Source organism: Mixophyes fleayi, chromosome 9 (genome assembly GCF_038048845.1).
Source record: "Mixophyes fleayi isolate aMixFle1 chromosome 9, aMixFle1.hap1, whole genome shotgun sequence".
In the NCBI taxonomy this organism is placed as follows: domain Eukaryota; kingdom Metazoa; phylum Chordata; class Amphibia; order Anura; family Limnodynastidae; genus Mixophyes; species Mixophyes fleayi.
The window spans coordinates 88,432,553-88,457,108 of NC_134410.1; the positions used below are offsets into that span (position 1 = coordinate 88,432,553).

At 40.8% G+C, this 24,556-nt stretch overlaps 2 protein-coding genes across 3 annotated transcripts in view; one reads left to right on the forward strand and one right to left on the reverse strand.

The window, feature by feature from the left end:
- The window catches only part of LOC142100820 (adenosine deaminase domain-containing protein 2-like), a 1,209,653-nt gene that overhangs the window by 40,806 nt on the left and 1,144,291 nt on the right, over positions 1-24,556 (forward strand). The window lies entirely within an intron of this gene.
- Positions 1-24,556, reverse strand: part of ARL13A (ARF like GTPase 13A) — a 384,981-nt gene that overhangs the window by 29,785 nt on the left and 330,640 nt on the right. Inside the window, exons 9-10 of one of the 2 annotated variants that reach the window (XM_075184635.1) lie at positions 19,598-19,696; positions 3,359-3,457 (exon numbers count right to left, since the gene is read on the reverse strand). In XM_075184635.1, the coding sequence (XP_075040736.1) occupies positions 3,359-3,457; positions 19,598-19,696 (198 nt within the window). The remainder of the gene's footprint in view (positions 1-3,358; positions 3,458-19,597; positions 19,697-24,556) is intronic. The other variant, XM_075184636.1, reaches the window with a different exon arrangement.

Sequence of the window (24,556 nt, forward strand, 5' to 3'; positions counted from 1 at the left end):
TTCTGCACCTCAAACTCACACTTTTCCAGCTTGGCGTAGAGGTGGTTTTCTCGCAATTTTCGTAAGACTTGTTTGACGTGAGTCTGATGTGCGAGTAAAGATTTGGAATAGATGAGGATATCATCTAAATAGACGACCACAAAACCACCCAGGAAGTCTCGGAGAACCTCATTGATCAAGTCCTGGAACACTGCAGGCGCATTGCTGAGGCCAAACGGCATGACCAGATACTCGTAGTGGCCAGAGTGCGTATTGAAAGCCGTCTTCCACTCCTCTCCTTCTTTGATACGGATGAGATTATACACTCCACGAAGGTCGATTTTAGTGAAGACAGTAGCCCCTCTTAACTGATCAAACAATACTGAGATGAGCGGAAGGGGATAGGTGTTTTTAATTGTGATAAGATTCAATCCCCGGTAGTCTATACAGGGTCTTAACCCTCCGTCCTTTTTTGATACAAAGAAGCATCCTGCTCCTACGGGAGATTTAGATGGCCTGATAAAGCCTTTCTCCAGGTTTTCATCGATATATTCCTGCATGGATTTTGTTTCTGGAGCAGAAAGGGAATACAAACGCCCCTTAGGTAACTTGGAACCAGGAATAAGTTCAATGGCACAGTCAAAGTCACGATGTAGCGGTAAGGTATCAGCAGCCGTCTTGGAGAACACGTCCCAGAACTCATGATACTGTGAGGGAAGCCGCTCCGGAATAGGCTGAATCATACGCAGAGGCAGCGACAAGCAAGACTGTGTACAATAAGTACTCCACTGGACAATCTCTCCTTTTACCCAGTCTATGACAGGGTTATGACAGGAAAGCCATGGGTGGCCCAAGATCAAAGGATCGATGAACAATCGATCAGGAAGAAGGTTATTGACTGGAATTGAATGGAGAGCTCCGATCTTCAACTGTAGTGGCGGGTCTCCCAGGAAATCTTGCCACCAGGCAATGGACCTCCGTCTAAGCCACAGACAGTAATAGCAGATTTGAGTTTTACCATCGGAATTCCGGCAGAGCGGGCAAACCCGATATCAAGGAAGTTGCCTGCAGCTCCGCTATCAATGAAGGCCGACAGGTCCACAGAGCGAGCACTGAAGGTGAGCTGTGCAGGGATTAATACAGCATTTTTCGGGGAGATAATTTGCAGACCTAGGTGAACTTTCCCCTCATTCCCTAGGCATGGTCTTTTCCCGACTTATTTGGGCAGGAACGGGAGAAGTGGCCTTTTATGCCACAGTAGAGACATAGACCTTGCGAACGTCTCCTGTCTCTTTCCTCAGAAGAGAGACGATATGCTCCTAATTGCATAGGCTCCTCATCATCCGTGGAAACAGGAATCAGAACAGATGGAGGAGAAGATGCCTCTTTTTCAGTTTTACGCTCTTTAATTCTCCTGTCAATTTTAATGGAGAGGTGCATCAGATCCTCCAGTGAGGTAGGAGACGGATATTGCACCAAAGAGTCTTTGATTTGTTCTGAGAGGCCTAAACGAAACTGACTGCGTAAGGCAGGGTCATTCCATCCACTATCAGGTGACCATCTACGAAATTCCGCACAGTATTCCTCTGCCGACCGCCGGCCTTGTTTCAAGGCCCGTAGATGAGCTTCAGCGGAGGCCATTCGGCCCGGGTCGTCATACAGTAGACCCAACGCCTCGAAGAAAGCATCTACTGACTGCATGGCAGGACTGGTCTGCGGCAAGGAAAAGGCCCAAGACTGGGGGTCACCCTGTAAGAGGGAAATGATAATCCCGACTCTTTGTTGCTCTGAACCGGAGGAGCGGGGTCTCAACCGGAAATAAAGCTTGCAGCTCTCCCTGAAATCCTGGAACAGGGATCTATTTCCGGTGAAGCGATCCGGTAAATTCATCTTAGGTTCGCAGACGGAACTCGGAGTGGGTTGTGAAGATTTCGCAGCTTCTTCTTGAGTGGACAAATGCTCAGACAATCCCTGGATCATTTGGTACAGGGATTCCACATGACCCGCTAGGGCATGCGCCAGAGACGGTGAAGTTCCACTTCCTTCCATCTTAACTTCGTCTCCGGAACGTCTGTTTTTTAGGCCGGTTATAATGTTAGGAACCCCGCTAGCCGGCATAACACAACCCGGAGTCTACTCTACCAGTCAGGTATTCACTGGAGCCCCTGATGGTGGGGACAGACTGGGCTGCAGACTGGCAGAGGGTCGTGAAGTGTGCACCGGCTAGGGAGAACCCAGGCCAACGGAGTAGAGTCCAAGCAGAGGTCAGAGGCCGGCAGCAGACAACTGTATCAAGGAACAAGCTGAGGTCAGAGGTCACAAGCAGACAGGGAGGTAAGTATTCAAGCCAGAGGTCAGGGTCACGAGATTCACAAGCAGGGTCCAAATTCAAGCCAAGGATCATACACGGGTAAGCAGTAACAGGGTCCAATAGACAGGAACAAGCAGGGAGCAGGCTAGCAGACTGGATGCAGAACTATAACCGGCAATGAGGCAGCAGACCTCATTGCCTTAAATACCCAGCTGAACCAATCACAGGTTGAACACACTCCTGCAGGTTAATAAAGCAGTAACCAGCAGAGCCAATCAGGGCTTGCCCCTGGCCTGCACAGTTGCAGGCTAATGCCTGTAATTGCCTCCCATAATCAGCCCATATTAATTAGCCCACAGGCTGTAGAATGAACGCTGAGCCCGGCCTCCTCTTATTGCCAGGACGCAGCACTGAAGCGTCTCCTAGTTGCCCCGGCAACGGCCGGGTTATGGCCGGAAGTGACGTCCCGGTCGCCATAGTGACGGCCGGGACGCGGGTGAGTGAGTCGCGGCGGCTGGGCACCGCCACGGCTCGTAACATTTACCAAATAATTTGCTAATATATATATAAAAACTACAGGGTGACCCTGCTTATATACAATGCTAGGGCATGTGGCTTCCAAGAAAAAAATTCCCCATAATTTGGAACATCATGCCTAAATTATACTAAATGAGAATTATATGAAATTAACTTAGTATTTTGTCACAATGTCCCTGGCATTGCCTTAATCATTACATTGTTTAGGAGTGCTCCTCATGGTAACTATAGGAGCAAGACACAGTCAACAAGCATCAATAATTATTTACTTGTTCCTCTCTCTCTCACACACGCACGCACTCTCTATCTATCCTATACTTGTACTCCTGTAGAACAATGGCAAGGACCAAGAGTGTTTGTAAGGATAATAATGAATGAGGGCAAGAAGGACCACTGACAAGGGTAACATTTGAATGAAACAAATTAATAAATAAACACACATATGTCCTACATTACATATATGTGAGAGTTGCAGTGGGACTATGTATAACAGATAATACAAACCAACATATCTCTCTTTGTTGAACTCACCAAATGTGTTTCCCATATCTCCAGCAGAGGTTCCAGCTTCAAGAGATTTTATTTGTTTTCTTGACACAGATTTTCTCTTTTTCTTTCTTTTCTTGGGATCTGGGTAGACAGCAAATACAGTATTTCAACTTTTACTCAGTAGAGGAGTCTACACTATAAAAGATTAGAAGAGTACAACATCACTGTGTACCATAAGGGTTACTTACAACCATAAAATAAATGTACCCACAAACCCTCCTTTTGCATGAATGTATGCTTAATGTCTGCCTAGCCCACTTCACGGTACTTTGGCCTTTCCAGAAAATAAATTTGTGTCTACATTTGCAGTTTTGTAGAAACTCCAGAAATTGTGCATGGTGGAAACAGTAAAAATGTCACTTCAAAGCCCAATCTACTTCCACTTCAGGACCACCCCTATCATTAATTTCAATATTTCTGGTTTTAATACTAAATATTTCTTGATTTAGTGTAATTTATGTCTTAAATGAATCATGAGATTAAGAGAACATTTCACCTATTTTACACAAATTGCACAAACAGAAGGTATTAGTTCATATTTTGATCAAAACATTTAAGCCTGCATCCCAGCATCAATGGCACCTCCTTGTAAATGTTTTGATCAAAATATGAACTAATACCGCAAGTTTTCATTTTGCTAGATACACACAGATGTGTAAGGATAAGCGCTGACAACTGTCTTTTTGTTTTGCCCAGAAATATTTGCAGTGGGTACGAATTACACAACCTCTCCAATCCCTTCAAGTCACACCATAACAGTAACCCTAGAAGCATGAAATACATAGCAATAAAAAAAGTCAAATGAAACTGAAGGGGAGGCAACTTCACACAGAAAATAAACAAGGAAGGGGCTAGATTTGTACTGAAGACATCTCAATGTGGAATCTGAGACTAACTTACTGTTGAGTTAAAAATATGCATTCTGTAGCAATACCTAATTTGTGAGACACCATACCTATTCCAACTGATCCAAATAAAAAGACATTACCTCTATAATTTTACATATGGGGACATTTATTACCATCAGTCGACATGGTGAGATTCACCCACCAAGTCTCACATTGTATTTTAACACATAAGTAATGTAATCCCTCCCCCAAAAACTGTTCATATTTGTCTGATAAGAATGTACCTAATTGATATGTTACCTGGTGGGTCTTCAAGTATTTTTCCATAACTTGACATTTGTTTAGTATTATACATATGTTTCGACCAGATGTATTAACCAAGACCATTAAACCATTAACAGATCATTTCTGTGAATAGACTTCGGCAGCTTCAGGAATACACTACTTGAACCCACTATGCTCGCTTACATATGGGTGGAAAGTTTTATAAAATGTAAAACATAATACATGTTACTGTTCTCATGTTGGTACCAGCAGTCATTGACATCACCGGCCTGCCTCCAACACTCAGCAAACCACTGATTGCTGACCTTCCCAATTTGAATCCTTAACACAACCCAGCTGAGCTCTGCCTCAGGCTAGAGATCACATAAGACCTCCCTCAGGTGTTACAACTAACTTCCAGTACTGATGACACATGCAGGGAATACCCAATCAACCTGCCACTATAAAAAAAACTGTTCAGATTACTCCTCAAGTGCTTGAGTATCAATTGTGTTCAACATCGATATTCGCTCCAGGACTATACTAGGAAGTATAATATCCATTCCTGTTTCTTCAACTCCTGTGTAAAGTTTCCCTGACAGCAGCACACCCATACTCACATTTCTATCTGTGGAGTCCTCATACCAGTTAAGTACTCTCCTGCTTTCTTTAAGGGAGCCAACTACACTGGGCTGCGACCTGGGTCCTCACTGAGCGAAGTCCATATGCATTTGCGGGAATCCCTGGTGAAGTTCAGTAGGGGTGTTGGACTCACCCCACCTTTTTCTATGTCCGGGAGAGTGGCTCTTCTGTCCAAATAAATAATATCCAAAATTTCACTTTTGAGTATCCCTGGGTTCGGGGGCACTACTGATGTCCAATATCGCAGAATCAGTTTCTTTGCTACCGTATCTATTACTGTCAGGGCAGCTAATACCTCAGAGGAGGGTAGGAAGTCTTTCCAACTACTGAAATCAGCCAACAGAAGAGGTTCTGCTTGAATGAGTGGTTAATAAAGTTAACAACCTTGTACCAAAATTTCCTAACCTTCCTGCAGCCCCAGAAATTGTGTAACCAGTCCGCTCTTTGGAATTTGCATTTTGGACAAAGACCTGTCTCTCCTTCAACCATAAAACAACTCCTTGACTGTGGTATATATGCTCCATGAATCACCTTTAAGTGTACTTCCTGGAGATGAGTAGTAGATAGTGATTTCCAAACAGATTCAAAGTGGCGAGTTAAAGTGGTTGGCTCATTTATACTGGTGATGTCTTTTTGCCATGCCTTCACTGTTCGATTTCCAGGGGGTTATGTTTTGTGTAGATAATAAATCTGCATATATATACCTAATTTTAAATTTAACATTTTTCAGAAAGGAGAGCAAACTTTCCAAACTATCGGGTTCTCCATAGATTTTCTCGGGTCTAAGTTTGAGTTTGCATAATGTCTGAGCTGGAGATACATAAAAAACTGAGAATTTGGTATCCCTAGTTTTTCCCTTAATTGCTTAAAGGAGTAGATCCTGCCACCCAGATCAAATATGTCTCTTATTGTCATTATCCGTTTGTCACGCCATGTGAGAAAATTGGTCTTTTCTTAACTAGGTTGAAATGCAGGGTTACCCCAGATTGGAAGAAAACTGGTAGCTTTAAAGTCTCTACTATATTTCTTGTTAATATGGATCCATGCTTTATGTGTATCCTTAAAAAAGATGTTCTTATCAAATTGTGGCAGTACCAAGGATTTAGGCAAATGTAAAAGTGCTGCCGGGGAGTATGGGTAAAATAGAGCGTTTTCTATTTTTTTTTTCAGTATCGCAATTGCGCTGAAAAAGCCAGTCAGTGATATATCTAAATGGAGCTGCACGCGTGAATGAATTTATATCTGGCAAACCAATTCCTCCTTGTGCTTTTCCAAGAATCAATTTGCTTCTTGCTATGTGGGGTTTTTTAGAATGCCAGATAAATTTGGAAAATAATTTTGTGCAAACGTGTGTCTAGTTTGTTCCTATAGGAAGCATTTGAATTGGATAAGACAGTTTTGGAAAAATGACACTTTTTATGACAGCATTATGTCCTAGGAGGGAGAGTGGGAGATCGTGCCATTTGGTTAAGAGTGTTGAAATTTGTTTGATAACAGCTGAATAATTGGCTCCGTACAGATTTTGGAGCTTAGCTGGAATATGAATTCCTAAATATTTGATTTTAGTATGGCTCAATGAGAACAATGAGAGGTAGCAAGCGATTTCATTGAGCTTGTGATTTCACTGCTTTTTTGATTTCAAGTGCTGTTTTTGTTTAAAGTGTGGAGTTGGTTCCATTAAGGATTGCTGTGCTGTGCTGAGAGAGTGATATAGTTTAGGGAATTATTCTGTGTGTTTATTGAACGGGATTCGTTTTTCTGTGTGTTTATTAAGTGTTTTTTTGTTTTTTTTCTTTTCCTTCTCTCTGTTAGAGCTAGTGGGTGTGGTTTAATTGCATAGTTGATACAGCTGGTTAGTGCAAGCTCTATTTAACAGGAGGTAGCAAGCGATTTCATTGAGCTTGTGATTTCACTGCTTTTTTGATTTCAAGTGCTGTTTTTGTTTAAAGTGTGGAGTTGGTTCCATTAAGGATTGCTGTGCTGTGCTGAGAGAGTGATATAGTTTGGGGAATTATTCTGTGTGTTTATTGAACGGGATTCGTTTTTCTGTGTGTTTATTAAGTGTTTTTTTTTTTTTTTCCTTCTCTCTGTTAGAGCTAGTGGGTGTGGTTTAATTGCATAGTTGATACAGCTGGTTAGTGCAAGCTCTATTTAACAGGAGGTAGCAAGCGATTTCATTGAGCTTGTGATTTCACTGCTTTTTTGATTTCAAGTGCTGTTTTTGTTTAAAGTGTGGAGTTGGTTCCATTAAGGATTGCTGTGCTGTGCTGAGAGAGTGATATAGTTTAGGGAATTATTCTGTGTGTTTATTGAACGGGATTCGTTTCTCTGTGTGTTTATTAAGTGTTTTTTTTTTTTTTTCCTTCTCTCTGTTAGAGCTAGTGGGTGTGGTTTAATTGCATAGTTGATACAGCTGGTTAGTGCAAGCTCTATTTAACAGGAGGTAGCAAGCGATTTCATTGAGCTTGTGATTTCACTGCTTTTTTGATTTCAAGTGCTGTTTTTGTTTAAAGTGTGGAGTTGGTTCCATTAAGGATTGCTGTGCTGTGCTGAGAGAGTGATATAGTTTAGGGAATTATTCTGTGTGTTTATTGAACGGGATTCGTTTTTCTGTGTGTTTATTAAGTGTTTTTTTTTTTTTTTTCCTTCTCTCTGTTAGAGCTAGTGGGTGTGGTTTAATTGCATAGTTGATACAGCTGGTTAGTGCAAGCTCTATTTAACAGGAGGTAGCAAGCGATTTCATTGAGCTTGTGATTTCACTGCTTTTTTGATTTCAAGTGCTGTTTTTGTTTAAAGTGTGGAGTTGGTTCCATTAAGGAGTTGAATCCAGGAAGGGGTTTAATCTGGTAAGTGGCTAGGAAAGGCTAGTACTAAAGTTCACTGTGGGCTATAAGAAGTTAGGTTAGCCATAATAAGATGAGTGGTAGCAGGCTTGATGATCTCACTCAATGCATATCTTGTCATATGTATGCACACTTGGAGCAAGTGTTCCAAGGTTTATACCTCTGTGAGAAATGTGAGCAATTGGTCTCTTTGGAAGCCCAGGTAACTGATCTAAAGCAGACCATTGCAACATTGAGAGACATTGCCAACCTGGAGCAGAGTTTACAGCTCACCGTTGATGCGTTATCTGAGCAGGGTGGAGCAGAGACAGAGGAGGATGCACAGGTAGGCAGCTGGGTAACAGTAACTAGGGGTAGCAGAGGGAGGAAGAGGCAGGCCAGTTCTGAGCTAGGCAATCCCAGCAGATTTGCCAGATTGGATGAAGATACTGTGGAAGGCAGTTCAGAATTGGTAGAGTTGGATGACACTGCTTCCTCTAGCAACCAGGGGAATGGTCTCTCCAGCACAGAGGGGACCAAAGTTACTCAGGGACCCAGGCAGATTGTGGTGGTAGGGGATTCAATTATTAGGAAGGTAGATAGGGCAATCTGTTACCGGGACCGTGCATGCCGAACAGTGTGTTGTCTCCCGGGTGCTCGGGCTCGGCATATTGCGGATCGGGTGGACAGATTGTTGGGAGGGGCTGGGAATGACCCAGCGGTTTTGGTGCATGTTGGCACCAATGACCGAGTTAGAGGAAGAAGGGGTGTCCTAAAGAATGATTTCAGGGACATAGGTCGCAAACTTAAGGCAAGGACATCCAAGGTAGTATTTTCGGAAATACTACCTGTGCCACGCGCTAGTCCAGGGAGGCAGCGGGAGATTAGGGAGGTTAATGCGTGGCTAAAAGATTGGTGTAGGAAGGAGGGTTTTGGATTCTTAGAGCACTGGGCTGATTTCTCGGTCAGTTGCCATCTTTATTGTCGTGATGGATTGCACCTGAATGAGGAGGGGGCTGCAGTGCTAGGGGAGAGGATGGTTAGAAGGTTGGAGGAGATTTTAAACTAGGCTCCGGGGGGGAGGAGCAAGCAAGTATTTATGGGATAGACATTGAGAGTAGTAAGGAGGAATTTAACAAGAGTCAAGGGGGTGGAGAGGGGGGAAAGGGAAGCATAGCCGATAAGGAGCGGCCCTTTTTAAAGCAAAAAGAAATACCTAAGGGAGGCAATAGACTTAAGTGTATGGTTGCAAATGCAAGAAGCCTGACAGGTAAAATGGGGGAGTTAGAACTAGTAGCAATGAATGAGCAGTATGATATTATAGGTATTACTGAGACCTGGTGGGATGATACACATGACTGGGCAGTCAACTTGGAAGGCTATTCTCTCTTCAGGAGGGATAGGGTAAATAAAAGGGGAGGAGGAGTATGTCTTTATATTAAGCCAGAATTAAAACCAAGTATTCAGGAAGTTATATACGAGAATATTGGTGATAATATAGAGGCATTGTGGGTGGAAATATCCAGCGGAGGAAAAAGTTCAGAGAAGTTTCTGATAGGGATATGCTATAAACCGCCAGATATTAGTACGATTGAGGAAGCCCAACTTCTACAGCAAATTGAAAAGGCTACACAACTAGGTCAAATTTTAATTATGGGGGATTTTAATTATCCGGACATTGATTGGAGTACTGAGACCTGCGGTACAGCTAGGGGAAATAGGTTTCTGAGCACGCTAAAAGACCATTACATGTCCCAATTAGTTGAGGAACCAACTAGGAACCGGACTATACTGGACCTAGTAATAACAAACAATGTAGACGTAATATCAAATATTCAAGTAAAGGAGCACTTGGGAAACAGTGATCATAATATGGTCTCATTTGAAATTAGTTTCCAGAAACAACAGTATAAGGGATCAACTAGGACTTTAAACTTTAAAAAGGCAAATTTTAATATGCTAAAGGAGTCTATAAAGAGCATAGACTGGGACAAAGCCTTTGAAGGAAAAAATACGGAAGAAATGTGGGCTGTCTTTAAAATGTTGTTGGAAACATACACGTATAAGTTCATTCCTATGGGAAATAAATGTAAAAGAATTAAGTCTAAACCAATGTGGCTAAATAAAAAGGTAAGGGAAGAAATGCAAAGGAAGAAGCGTGCATTTAAATTGTTTAAGTCTGAAGGGTCAAAGGAGTCCTTCCATAGGTACAAGGAATGTAATAAAACATGCAAAAAGGAAATTAGATTGGCTAAATTAGAAAATGAAAGGCACGTTGCAAAAGAAAGTAAGACAAACCCTAAAAAGTTTTTTAAGTATATAAATGGCAAAAGGATTAAAAAAGATAATATAGGACCACTAAGAAGTGAGATGGGTGAATTGATAAATGATACTAAGGAAAAAGCAGAGATATTAAACACGTTCTTTTCTTCAGTATTTACCAGAGAGGAACAAATGGCAGGAGTAATACATAAAAATGGAAATGAAACCATGCCATTAATTAATACTTGGTTGTCAGAGGAAGAAGTCCAAAGGCGACTGAAGAATATTAAGATAAATAAAGCTCCAGGTCCAGATGGCATACACCCAAGGGTCCTTATGGAATTAAACTCGGAAATAGCTAGACCGCTATTCTTAATTTTCAGAGATTCAATCTCATCAGGCTCAGTACCAAGGGATTGGCGAATAGCAGATGTGGTGCCGTTGTTTAAAAAGGGGACGAGATCACAACCAGAGAATTATAGACCTGTAAGCCTGACATCAATAGTGGGGAAACTACTGGAAGGTATTTTAAGGGACAGTATTCAGGATTACTTGGTACGCAATAAAATTATTAGTGGGAATCAACATGGATTTGTGAGGGATAGGTCATGTCAAACTAATCTAATTACTTTCTACGAGGAAGTTAGTGGGAACTTAGACATGGGCAGGACAGTAGATGTGGTCTACTTAGATTTTGCAAAGGCCTTTGATACAGTGCCACACAAGAGGTTGGTTTATAAAATAAGGGAACTGGGTCTAGAAATCAAAATTTGTACTTGGATCGAAAACTGGTTAGAGAATAGGGAACAGAGAGTTGTGATAAATGGAACATTTTCTAATTGGTCAAAGGTCTTAAGTGGAGTTCCTCAAGGTTCCGTGCTGGGACCACTCCTTTTTAATATATTTATTAATGACCTTGGTGATGGTTTAGAGAGTAAAGTTTCTATTTTTGCAGATGACACTAAACTCTGTAAGGTAATAAAATCAGAGCAAGATGTAGCTTCTCTACAGAGGGACTTAAATAAACTGGAGGATTGGGCGGCTAAATGGAATATGAGGTTTAACACAGATAAATGTAAGGTTATGCATTCAGGGATCAAAAACAAGAACGCAATCTATAAATTAAATGGAATTAATTTGGGAGAATCTATAATGGAAAAGGATTTGGGAGTGCTCGTAGACAGTAGACTTAGCAATAGTGCTCAATGTCAAGCAGCAGCTGCAAGGGCAAACAAAGTATTGGCATGCATAAAAAGGGGCATAGATGCAAGGGAAGACAGTGTAATTTTGCCACTGTATAAATCATTGGTAAGACCTCATCTTGAATATGCAGTACAGTTCTGGGCACCACTCTATAAAAAAGATAATTTGGAACTAGAAAGGGTTCAGAGAAGGGCGACAAAATTGATAAAGGGTATAGAGTCATTAAGTTATGAGGAAAGGTTAGCCAGTTTAGGCATGTTTACTTTAGAAAAGAGGCGCCTAAGGGGAGATATGATTACTATGTACAAATACATTAGGGGTCAATACAGAGAGCTTTCATGGGAACTTTTTACCCCAAGGACCATAAACAGGACTCGTGGTCATCCCCTAAGGTTAGAGGAGAGGAAATTTCACAACCAGCAAAGGAAGGGGTTCTTTACAGTAAGGGCAGTCAAGATATGGAATTCATTGCCAGGGAAGGTTGTGATGGCAGATTCAATAGATATGTTTAAGAAGGGGTTAGACAAATTTTTAGCGGAAAGGTGTATCCAGGGATACGACCGTTAATTTAAAATAAAGGATAGTAGTGGATATAGGGTAAAAATTGGATTGCAATATTGAGTCTGGGATAATTTTCAAAATTGAAACAGATGGGCGGTTGCCTACTCTGGATTAATTTCAAATATAAGTGCAGGATCGCAGGAGATCCAAAATAGATTGAACTTGATGGACTGGTGTCTTTTTTTAACCTCATCAACTATGTTACTATGTTACTATGTTACTATGAGATGTGAGGAATGAGTTATTCATTATAGCCTGAGCACCTGCCAGTGGGAGCATTTTTGATTTATCGAAGTTCATTTTATATCCTGCAAAGGAACTAAATTCTTGAATTATGCTCAGAATAGCAGGGATTGATTTCTCTGGATTAGACACCATCAGTAGCATGTCATCTGCGAAAAGGGCTAACTTAGCTTCTTGATTCCATATTTTTATGCCCGTGTAATCTGAATTTTTTCTTAATGCCACTGCAAGAGGCTCTAGCACAAGCGCAAATAATAATGGGGATAATGGGCACCCCTGCCTGGTGCCTCTTTCCACTGTGAACGGAGCTGATAAATAACCATTGGTCAGGATTTGCGTATTTGGTAAATGATATAGAGTTTTTATGTATTGTGCAGGGAGTCCGAACTTGCGGAGGGTTGTGAATAAGTGCTCCCATATTACCAGGTCGAATGCCTTTTCAGCATCTAGGGAAAGTAACAAGGCCGGGTCTTCCTTCCCCAAACCCTCCAAGGCCTGGAGGACCGTCAAGATCTTTCTAACATTGGTAACTGAATGTTGCCCCCATATAAAACCTGTTTGGTCATTGTGAATAAGATTTGGTAACAGGGTTTTGAGACGCTCTGCCATTATTTTCGTGAATAGTTTATAATCGACATCAAGTAGTGATATGGGTCTAAAAGATCCTGGTAACCCGTGGTCCCGTCCCGGCTTAGGGAGTACCTTGACAATGGCACTATTAAAATAAATTGGGATTTTGTTTTCCAAGAGTATCAAGTTGAAGAGATCTGTCAGCAATACTACAACTCTGTCTTGTAAGATTTTGTAAAATTCCCCACTAAACCCGTCGGGGCCTGGGGATTTAAAAGACTTCAATTGCTTAATCGCTTGTAGTACCTCCTCAGAAGAAATGGGTTGAATTAAGGAGTCTGCTTGTAACTTTGTCAATTGAGGTAAAGAATTTTTCCCCCAAAATAAGTCTTGTTTCAATTGGGTCCTGGGTATAAAGATTAGAGTAGAATGATTTTAGGATCTCTATAATTTCTGTCCCTCTATACTTAACAGATCCATCATGCAACTGTAATGATGAAATATTACTATTTAGCCTGGTACCATTTAATAAATTTGAGAGAATTCTACTGGATTTATTGCCAAACTTATTAAAATTGAATTTACTTGCCATATCCTGACGTGTACATTGCTGCTGCACTACCTGATCAAAGTGTATTTGCTTTGGTTTATATTTATTTTTATTTACTGCGGTGGGATGACCTTTATATAACTCAAAGGATTCTGTCAGTTCACGCTGAGCCTCCAGATATGTCTTCTGCTGGTCTTTATTATATTTTGTCATATATGAAATGATTTCCCCCCTCAGGACTGATTTGGCAGTCTGCCAGAAAAACAAAGGATCGTCGGCATGCTGCTGATTATTATGCATATATTCATCCCATGCTAGTTTTGACATATCCTGAAACTTAATTGAATTAGAAAGTTTAGCTGGGAATCTCCATTGCCTGTGCTTACCTAATGGGGGTCTGTCTTTCTATTTTAATCCAAATCATGGCATGATCAGAGAGACCTATTGGTTTGATTCCAGCTGATAGGGTTTTATTGCCTAAAGTGTGTGAGATCAGGAAATAGTCTTTACGAGAAAGTGTGTTGTGAGCTGCTGATAAACATGTCAACTCTAAATCGACTGGATGTCTAACTCTCCACACATCAAACAACCCCAGCTGGTCTGCTATATATTTTATGCCAACTTGACCGCCAGTTCTCTTTTGTCTTAAGGGGGCTGATCTATCTAAATGCCTAGAGGCCACCATATTAAAGTCTCCAACAACTATGAGAAGTGAATCTGAGTATGTATAAAGTTTGTTTATCCGTTGTAGAAAGAATGCTTTAGACTGCGTACTAGGGGCGTAACGTTGCAGATTACATATTTGGAACCCTCGATAGTAGCCTCTATTATGACAAATCTCCCTTCCTTATCAATTATCTTATGGTGAATATCCACCTGAAGGTTCTTCCTAAATGGGATTGCCACTCCTCTTGATTTCTTATTGTATGAGGCGTATACCAAAATTTTATGTCCCAGCATGGAGAGTTTATCATGTTCTGCATCAGTTAAATGGGTCTCTTGGAGTAGGGTTATATCTGCTTTAGACTTATTCAAATACGTCAGCAGCTTTTTCCGTTTAATAGGCGAGTTGATGCCTCCAACGTTCCATGAGCATATTTTTAACGCAGCCATCTGACATTCACATTTCTATACTCACAAGTAATGTCAGAAACCTTTAGATGGTAAGTAATAACAAAGGAATACCTCTGACATAACCTCAGACATCTTACAAAGCAACTTGTATGCTGGTCTCTCCTCCCCCAATCTCTAACTTGACGATTGATCTGGTAATCTCCTAATTTAAAAAAAAAAAAAAATGTTGTTCGTTTTTTTTTTTTCTAAACCTTAAAGAAGAACAACTACGGTTAAGGTAAGGTAGGGGTAGGGACATAAACATTGAGTGCGAATAAAGTAGGTGTGGCACAGCATAGTCACTGTGATCTCCAAGTATTTTAGTGTGCAGGAAGACAGCACACCATCTTGATACATTAATTATAAATTGAATGAATAGTACTATCCCAAACATAGCACTGGGGTAGTGAGCTTAAAATGGGAGGGAGGGGGGGGGGAGCCCACTCATTTAGCGGTAAAAACCCACTGTCACCATTATCTGTACGTGTTAATGTAGTCCAATACAATGGGGTCAATTCTACATTAATACTTCCATATGTGTTATATCTAAAAATAGAAGTTAGGGTATAAGCTTAGAAACAACATCAGAACAAAATACAGTTTAGATAAGCGAAACTATAACACTAAACATACCAGTAATTACCAATGCGATATTATTGCGTATGATACATTCTTGCAAGGTTTCAAAAATTAGAACCCTAATAAACTCAAGCCTATCAAGTGTTGAGTCTATGTAAATAAACCGGATTATGCTCATAAAGCTTCCTGCCACTCAAGATGTACATAACTAGCATTCTAAAAGTTTAGATATGATTAGACAATTAAACAGTAGTAAGATCAGAAAGGCATATTTACGCAGTAGCTCAGAAATTATGAGAAGCTGGAACATGACTATGGTAAGTGCAGAGTCTAATCAGTCCCTTTGGCTTGCTGACTCAGCCTCCACTTCCAGTTCCTGTAGATAAGCTTGTGCATCACCCGCAGTCATAAAGTCCTTATAATCTTGGACTTCAAAGATCCTCAGGCGTGCTGGGTACAAAAGAGCAAACTTTTTCACTTTCTTTATCAAAGCGGAACAAACTGTAGAGAATTCTTTCCGTGCCCTAGTAACTTCTGCCGAGAAATCCTGGAAGAGCAGCAAGCGGAAACCATCCCATTTTATCGGGCCCAATGATTTTGAGGCCAGCCAGAGAGCATTTTTGTGCGTGTAGTTGAGGCATTTGAAAATTACTGTGCAAGGCCGTTCCTTCATATTTTCTCTTGGGGGCCCCAGTCTATGCGCACGTTCAATCTCCACACTGGCAAAATCCTCACTTATCCCCAGAAGCCTTGGTAACTCTTTGGATACAAATGCTAGAAGGGCTGGGCCTTTGACTGATTCCGGCAGACCTACCAGCCGTAAGTTACTTCTCCTGGACCTATTCTCCAAGTCATCCAACTTATTTAACATTTGTTTTTGAGTTTTAAGTAGTGAAGCCATGAGAGTTTTCTGGTTTCCAATATCACGCATATTTTCTCCAATTCGTAGCTCGTTTACCTGGACTTGTTTAGTGATTTGTGAGAACTGGTCCTTAAGCTCTTGCATGGCAGCTGTAAGAGTGCTCATCTGCTGTTGCATTAATGGTTCCATAGTCTCCTTGATGGCCCGAACCACTGATTCATAGGAGAGAGATGGCGCATCCGACGCCATGTGATTGGCACGAGGTGGAGATGGAGGGTTAGTATTTGAGCTGTCACTTGCTTCTTTATCACTCATTTTGTTGCCTTGACCTACATTCCTCGCTCCTCTCTTACGTTCAGATTCAGTGCGCTGTGGCTTACCACCCGTGGATGGATTAACGAATTCATCAATTAGACGATAGAGATCAAAGGGCAGTTCTCCAGATAGACAACTTTAAATTGGCCCCGTTTAATTTTAGGCAGAGTGGACAATGCCCCCTCACATTTACATTTGAGTATTATATCTCAGGGCACTCCCGAATATAAATGAAATACTCTCCTATTTGCTTTGCTCGAAAGAAAATATTGCAGAACCAGTTGCTTTGAAACGTTGTGTTATATTTTCTGCTTCTGCTGTTATGTTTTCAGCTAAGATCAATCTTGTATGTCAAAGCAAAGGTTGTGTTGCAATGTTCTTGTAAATCACTGCTGATATATAACTTTGCAAAAATGTCCAGGACAGCAAAGTAAGTATTCTTTATGTTAGTAATGTGCTATGCTCCTGGGACACGTAGACAAATTAAGCCCTTTGGGAGCAAACATGCAGGGCTGTTTTTATTTCCTCTTTATTTTTATATTTTGTATTTTATTTTTTTTCTCCTATATATCTATGCCCTTTTTTTCTTTTTTCCTTCCCTTCTTTATCTGGCTTAGAAAATTGGTTGATTATCTCCCTCACCTGTATCCGCCGCCTAGCGCCATTCGCGCCATAAGATTTCTTTTCCCCCTCAGTTATAGATAGTAAGCTTTTGCGGGTCCAGAAAGCCAGGATTTAGTCTAGATTGCCCCGTACCTTCTGGGGTGTGTAGAGCAGAGTTGGTGAGTCCAGGGTCACTGCTTTGGTTGCTGAGCGGGTTCGTGCAGGCACCGCAATGGCGCACAAGCGTGATCCGGGGAAGAGCTGGCCTCCGATATCAGGTAAATCGCCGGGGAGGGAAGATTCACAATTAGACCATCAGAGCCCTTAAGTGTTGCGGGTTTAATACCCGTGTTTTGCGGCACTCTCAAGCTTCCCGAATCTGGCCTTATCGTTATGTGTCCGCCGGAGCTCTTTCAAAAGCGTCCGGCCATGTCGGCTTCCAAGCCACGCCCCCCATCAATGTTTTTTTTTTGTAAACTGAAGCTGCATATAAGCAAGCTTCCCAGGGCCATTCTTTCTCTACCTTCCTGACTGCAAAACTACATGGAAAAAGGTGAAGCACTAGAGAAAATGTAATGTATTCGGTTTTTATATTTTCCTGTGTTATTGTTATACCTTTTTATGTATCATAATGGCTTGCTGTAAATCCTGCTATATTTTGCAATTAAATATCTTTGTGCGTTGGATACACAATAAACGCATTGGACAATTGTTATTGTTAAGCGCTAAAATGGCTTTAATAATGCAATGAGCTCTTGCTGAGCAAGTTGACAGCTTAAGTGGTACATGATAAAACAACATCTCATCCATTAGTTTCTCAGACAACTGCTGCTAAGAAAAAACTTAGCTTTTCCAAAAGACCCAGTGGTGAGTCAGCACAAAGTTTTGACATGTGGTCTAAAAGAATTGCCTAAAAATTGTGACACCTATGCCGTAACTCCACCTGATCCTACATCCAAAGAATGGTGGAGGATTATTTTTATGACAGCTTACAAATAGACACATCAGACAGTGCTTTACATACTGGGAGGAAAAACATTTTAAGACCCATGTAAAAACTCGCTTTGCAATACGTAAGCTGCCCACTCTCTAGTGTGTACTCAGAAAGAGTTTTTAAAAAGCAAGGAACCCTGTGAGCCATCCGTGTAGGAGGCTACTTCCTAAAAATGTGGAAAAGATGTGTCAAAGTAATAATTGACAAAAACCTTATATTACCAATTAGTTCAATAGAATGAACTAATGAACTTGAATTTTATGTGTCTGTGCTTTTAGGAGAATGGACAAACACGTATTGTACAATACAGACAAAAACAAATTATATAAGGGCCACGTGTTCTATGACCCTCTTCATTTCACAATAGCAGGACAAGGGCCAGAATTATGATTAAAAAGACCCTTCCAAAAGATCCCTCCAAGAACATGTCACTATAATGAAGATTAATGGTGGAGACTTAGGGCTAGATTTATTAAACTGCAGGTTTGAACAAGTGGAGATGTTGCCTATAGCAACCAATCAGATTCTAGTTATCATTTGTTTAGTACATTCTACAAAATGACAGCTAGAATCTGGTTTGTTGCTATAGGCAGCATCTCCACTTTTTCAAACCCACAGTTTAGTAAATATACCCCCTAGAGTGTCAGCAGTGACAGAAGCTGGGAAGGTGTGGTTTTGGCAAAGATGAGTAACATTTTCTATAAAAGAATGAAATAACCAGATATACATCATCAATTGGCATTTGAGACCCTGGGCGTATGATTAGTCCAGTAATGGCTGTATCTATGCATAATATCTTTTAATAAAGAATAGATATATTATATTTTGAAAATCTGATCATCTCAAATATTATTTAAAGAGAAGATTATAAAAAATCTTATACAGATGATGTTCATCAAAACGAACTACAAATTCCACGAGGAAGGCCTTTACAGGCAATTACATCAAAGTACAAAGACTTCTGTAATGGTGGATTCCAGCGGGGCTGAATTCATAGTGTGTGAGGATGTTTGATGCTTTGTTTGTTTGTATTTGGGAGAACATCTTACACAGTTCTCAAGGTAAAGTTGCCAAATGTTACATATTTATTTAGTATCGAAAAAGTAAGCATATTAGACCAGATAGAAACAACATGACAACGCGACAGAGCAACATATATTTAAAACAACATTTATTGGTTGTAAACAATTGTTTGACTGCTGGAAGGGAACCTTGAGACAACACAACATAATGACAACGCAACAAAACAACAAATCTTATTTTCTAAATGGCATTTTTGGTCTATTTACCAAATAATTTGCTAATATATATATAAAAACTACAGGGTGACCCTACTTATATACAATGCTAGGGCATGTGGCTTCCAAGAAAAAAATTCCCCATAATTTGGAACATCATGCCTAAATTATACTAAATGAGAATTAAATGAAATTAACTTAGTATTTTGTCACAATGTCCCTGGCATTGCCTTAATAATTACATTGTTTAGGAGTGCTAACTATAGTTATAACATGGTAACTATAGGAGCAAGACACAGTCAACAAGCATCAATAATTATTTACTTGTTCCTCTCTCTCTATCCTATACTTGTACTCCTGTAGAACAATGGCAAGGACCAAGAGTGTTTGTAAGGATAATAATGAATGAGGGCAAGAAGGACCACTGACAAGGGTAACATTTGAATGAAACAAATTAATAAACACACATATGTCCTACATTACATATATGTTGCAGTGGGACTATGTATAACAGATAATACAAACCAACATATCTCTCTTTGCTGAACTCACCAAATGTGTTTCCCATATTTCCAGCAGAGGCTCCAGCTTCAAGAGATTTTATTTGTTTTCTTGACACAGATTTTCTCTTTTTCTTTCTTTGCTTGGGATCTGGGTAGACAGCAAATACAGTATTTCAACTTTTACTCAGTAGAGGAGTCTACACTATAAAAGATTAGAAGAGTACAACATCACTGTGTACCATAAGGGTTATTTACAACCACAAAATAAATGTACCCACAAACCCTCCTTTTGCATGAATGTATGCCTAATGTCTGCCTAGCCCACTTCACGGTACTTTGGCCTTTCCAGAAAATAAATTTGTGTCTACATTTGCAGTTTTGTAGAAACTCCAGAAATTGTGCATGGTGGAAACAGTAAAAATGTCACTTCAAAGCCCAATCTACTTCCACTTCAGGACCACCCCTATCATTAATTTCAATATTTCTGGTTTTAATACTAAATATTTCTTGATTTAGTGTAATTTATGTCTTAAATGAATCATGAGATTAAGAGAACATTTCACCTATTTTACACAAATTGCACAAACAGAAGGTATTAGTTCATATTTTGATCAAAACATTTAAGCCTGCATCCCAGCGTCAATGGCACCTCCTTGTAAATGTTTTGATCAAAATATGAACTAATACCGCAAGTTTTCATTTTGCTAGATACACACAGATAGTGTAAGGATAAGCGCTGACAACTGTCTTTTTGTTTTGCCCAAAAATATTTGCAGTGGGTACGAATTACACAACCTCTCCAATCCCTTCAAGTCACACCATAACAGTAACCCTAGAAGCATGAAATACATAGCAATAAAAAAAAGTCAAATGAAACTGAAGGGGAGGCAACTTCACACAGAAAATAAACAAGGAAGGGGCTAGATTTGTACTGAAGACATCTCAATGTGGAATCTGAGACTAACTTACTGTTGAGTTAAAAATATGCATTCTGTAGCAATACCTAATTTGTGAGACACCATACCTATTCCAACTGATCCAAATAAAAAGACATTACCTCTATAATTTTACATATGGGGACATTTATTACCATCAGTCGACATGGTGAGATTCACCCACCAAGTCTCACATTGTATTTTAACACATAGGTAATGTAATCCCTCCCCCAAAAACTGTTCATATTTGTCTGATAAGAATGTACCTAATTGATATGTTACCTGGTGGGTCTCCAAGTATTTTTCCATAACTTGACATTTGTTTAGTATTATACATATGTTCGACCAGATGTATTAACCAAGACCATTAAACCATTAACAGATCATTTCTGTGAATAGACTTAGGCAGCTTCAGGAATACACTACTTGAACCCACTATGCTCGCTTACATATGGGTGGAAAGTTTTATAAAATGTAAAACATAATACATGTTACTGTTCTCATGTCGGTTCCAGCAGTCATTGACATCACCGGCCTGCCTCCAACACTCAGCAAACCACTGATTGCTGACCTTCCCAATTTGAATCCTTAACACAACCCAGCTGAGCTCTGCCTCAGGCTAGAGATCACATAAGACCTCCCTCAGGTGTTACAACTAACTTCCAGTACTGATGACACATGCAGGGAATACCCAATCAACCTGCTAATATAAAAAAAACTGTTCAGATTACTCCTCAAGTGCTTGAGTATCAATTGTGTTCAACATCAATATTCGCTCCAGGACTATACTAGGAAGTATAATATCCATTCCTGTTTCTTCAACTCCTGTGTCCAGTTTCCCTGACAGCAGCACACCCATACTCACATTTCTATCTGTGGAGTCCTCCTACCAGTTAAGTACTCTCCTGCTTTCATTAAGGGAGCCAACTACACTGGGCTGCGACCTGGGTCCTCACTGAGCGAAGTCCATATGCATTTGCGGGAATCCCTGGTGAAGTTCAGTGGGGGTGTTAGACTCTGCGTCAGTGTATTTGGTTGCACTAATCCTAACTGCCAGCTACTGTCTATGTGTGTGTACTCCACTACACTTGCTGTCTATTTCTGTTCTACAGGGTCACTGCAATATACTTCAATGTATCCATCTGTTTATTGAACCCTATGCACTGTTCACACAGTATCAACACATCTTTGTACCTTATTGCACCCTACGAAAGCCTACTGTTAAAACATATTCCAAGTCAGGGCTTAATTCTTAATCGAAGACCGCCACAACTGAGTGCATCAATTCCCCAGCCTTTCCCCCTCCCTCCTGCAACAAAGATTGGAGAGAAGATTATGTTCCACCTCCTCTCCCAAGATGCCACTAAAGCTCTTGTCCACTCTCTTATTATCTCCCGCTTGGACTACTGCAACCTCTTCCTTACTGGCCTCCCCCGCTCTCATCTCGCTCCCCTTCGCTCCGTACTCAATGCTGCCGCTCGGCTCATTTTCCTTTCTCGACGCTCCTCCTCTGTCTCCCCCCTCTACCAATCCCTTCACTGGCTCCCCTTCCCCTACAGAATCGTGTTCAAGCTCCTTAGACTTACCTTCAAGGCCCTCTCCAACTCCACTGCTCCCTACATCTCCAGCCTCATCTCCATTCACGCTCCATCCCGCCCTCTGTGTTCGGCCAATGACCGTCGCCTCTCTTCCCTTCTGGTCACCTCCTCCCACGCTCGCATCCAAGACTTCTCCCGTGCTGCCCCCCTCTACTGGAACCAGCTCCCCCACTCCATCAGAACTTCACCCAACTTGTCCAGCTTCAAACGGGCTTTAAAAACCCACGTCTTCTTTATAGCCTTCCAGTCCCCCACCTACCTCCCTCCTCATCGGTCTCCTCTCCCCCCCTCTCCGTCAATGCCTCCGCTCTCCCCCTTTCCTCCTCCTACCCTTCCGTCTCTGTCCGTGCTACCCTCCCCTTAGATTGTACGCTCCTTCGAGCAGGGCCTCCTCTCCTCCTGTTCTCCACCACCTAAACTCTGCTCTCCAGCTCCTTGTCTCTTCCGTGAGGACCTTCTATCCCTCTCTCTACCCCCGGGGGCTCTCACCCTTCATCTAGCTGTACTTTGAGATTCCGAGTTACTGTGCTTTTTGTTAATTGTTCCGTACTGTCTCACACTGTACCGTGTTTCTGTCTGTCCCTGTACGGCGCTACGGATACCTAGTGGCATTCTATAAATAAATATTAATAATAATAATAATAATAATAATAATAATAATAATAGAAAAGAGGCTTGGAAATCAAAGACACGAAGGAGATATAAGAGGTAACTCCATAACCGTGAATAAATGAAAGTTATTCCATGCACTGAAGTAACAACAGAAGACTGTAATAACTTTATTATTGGTTTATGAGACAGGTACTTGGGGGTAAATGTATCAAGCTCCGGTTTTGAAAATCCCACGATTTTCTCGGGAGAGTTGAAAATTGCTGATGCATTAACCTGAGATTTGATGTAAAATCGCCAGAGATGTGTTTCTGTCAAAATCGTTATTTCTAAAATCGCAAGAGATCGAAGTCCTGACTGCTTGCCACTCTAGCTACACAAATCTCCAAATGTATGAAGCTTCGATTAAGCAAACTCTCCTGAGTTTGTGGTAAAAATCGCTAGATGCAACACGCTACTTCCTAGCTGCGAGATTTGTAAACACATCACTGTTACACTGCCCTGCCTATACAGCTGGAGGTCCCAGCGGCTGTCAAAAGTTTAAAAATAGATAAAATGTTGGAACAAAAAATGCTTCGGGTCCTCCCGTCCGACCACTATTAACACTTGTGCTGCCAGCCTACTGCTAGCTGCGTGAAAATCAGAAAAAACTTGTGTGGGGTTCCCCCGATTTTCATACAACCAGCACTAGTCAAAGCAGCTGGGGTGGTTGGCACTACGTGGCCATAATGACACACCAACCCCAGGATGTTCAGCACTGGGCTGGATTCCCAAGGGAGTGGGGTCCTCAAAAAAATGAGCGGGCACCCCCTCTAGGACTAACCAGCCCCATGCTGAGGTGGTGGGTGTAGGGTAATAACGACAATAGTATATTAAAAAAAATAAACAGACGCCGTTTTGTTTGTGGAACTTCAAATCCCAGCCCTGGTAGGGTGCCCTAAAGAGTCTGGCCATGCTGATGCTTGTATAACTACAAGCACCAACATACCCATGGCAGCCAGGTCATGCTGGCACTTGGAGAACCACAAGTGCCAACATGGTCTGACACCCATGGCTGGCTGCGACCTGTATTTCCACAAAGCAAAATGCTAAATAAACCACAAAACCCTGTTAAATATCACAAAAATGTTTAAAAATTAAAAAATGCCAATAAATACATAACCACATCAATTTATTAAAAATAATAAAACCCCATATATTCAACAATCAGAATTCTTCATCTGTTGTCAGCAGCTTATAATACACAAATGCTTGTAAACCATGTCCCACAATATTTGTAGATCCAAATGCCCATGCTTGATTTCAATCTTTTAACTTCATGTCACACAGACCCCCATATTTTTAGATACAAATGAAAATACTTGATTTCAATCTTCTTATCTTCAGGTCACACAGACCCCATATTTGTAGATCCAAATCCGGAAAATGCTTGTTAAAATAAAATAAAAAGTAAACAAATGACGTACAGTCTATAAGCAGCCCCATTCGAATGAGTATAATACAGCAGTGAGCTCTATTTTGTATTCTATGGGGATTTTCTACGCTGTAATGGGAATTCTCCCTAGACTATATATAGAGCTCGCGGCTGTATATACTCATTTAAATCGCGATGCTTGTACAGTGTACAAGCAGAAGTCACGTCGTTAGTTTATTTTATTATTTTTATTTTAACAAGCATGTTCTGGATTTGGATCTACAGTCATGGCCAAAAGTTTTGAGAATAACACAAGTATTGGTTTTCACAAAGTTTGCTGCTTCAGTATTTTTAGACCTATTTGTCAGATGTTGCTATGTTATACTTAAGTAAAATTACAAGCATTTCATTAGGGTCAAAAGCTTTTATTGACAATTACATTAAGTTTATGC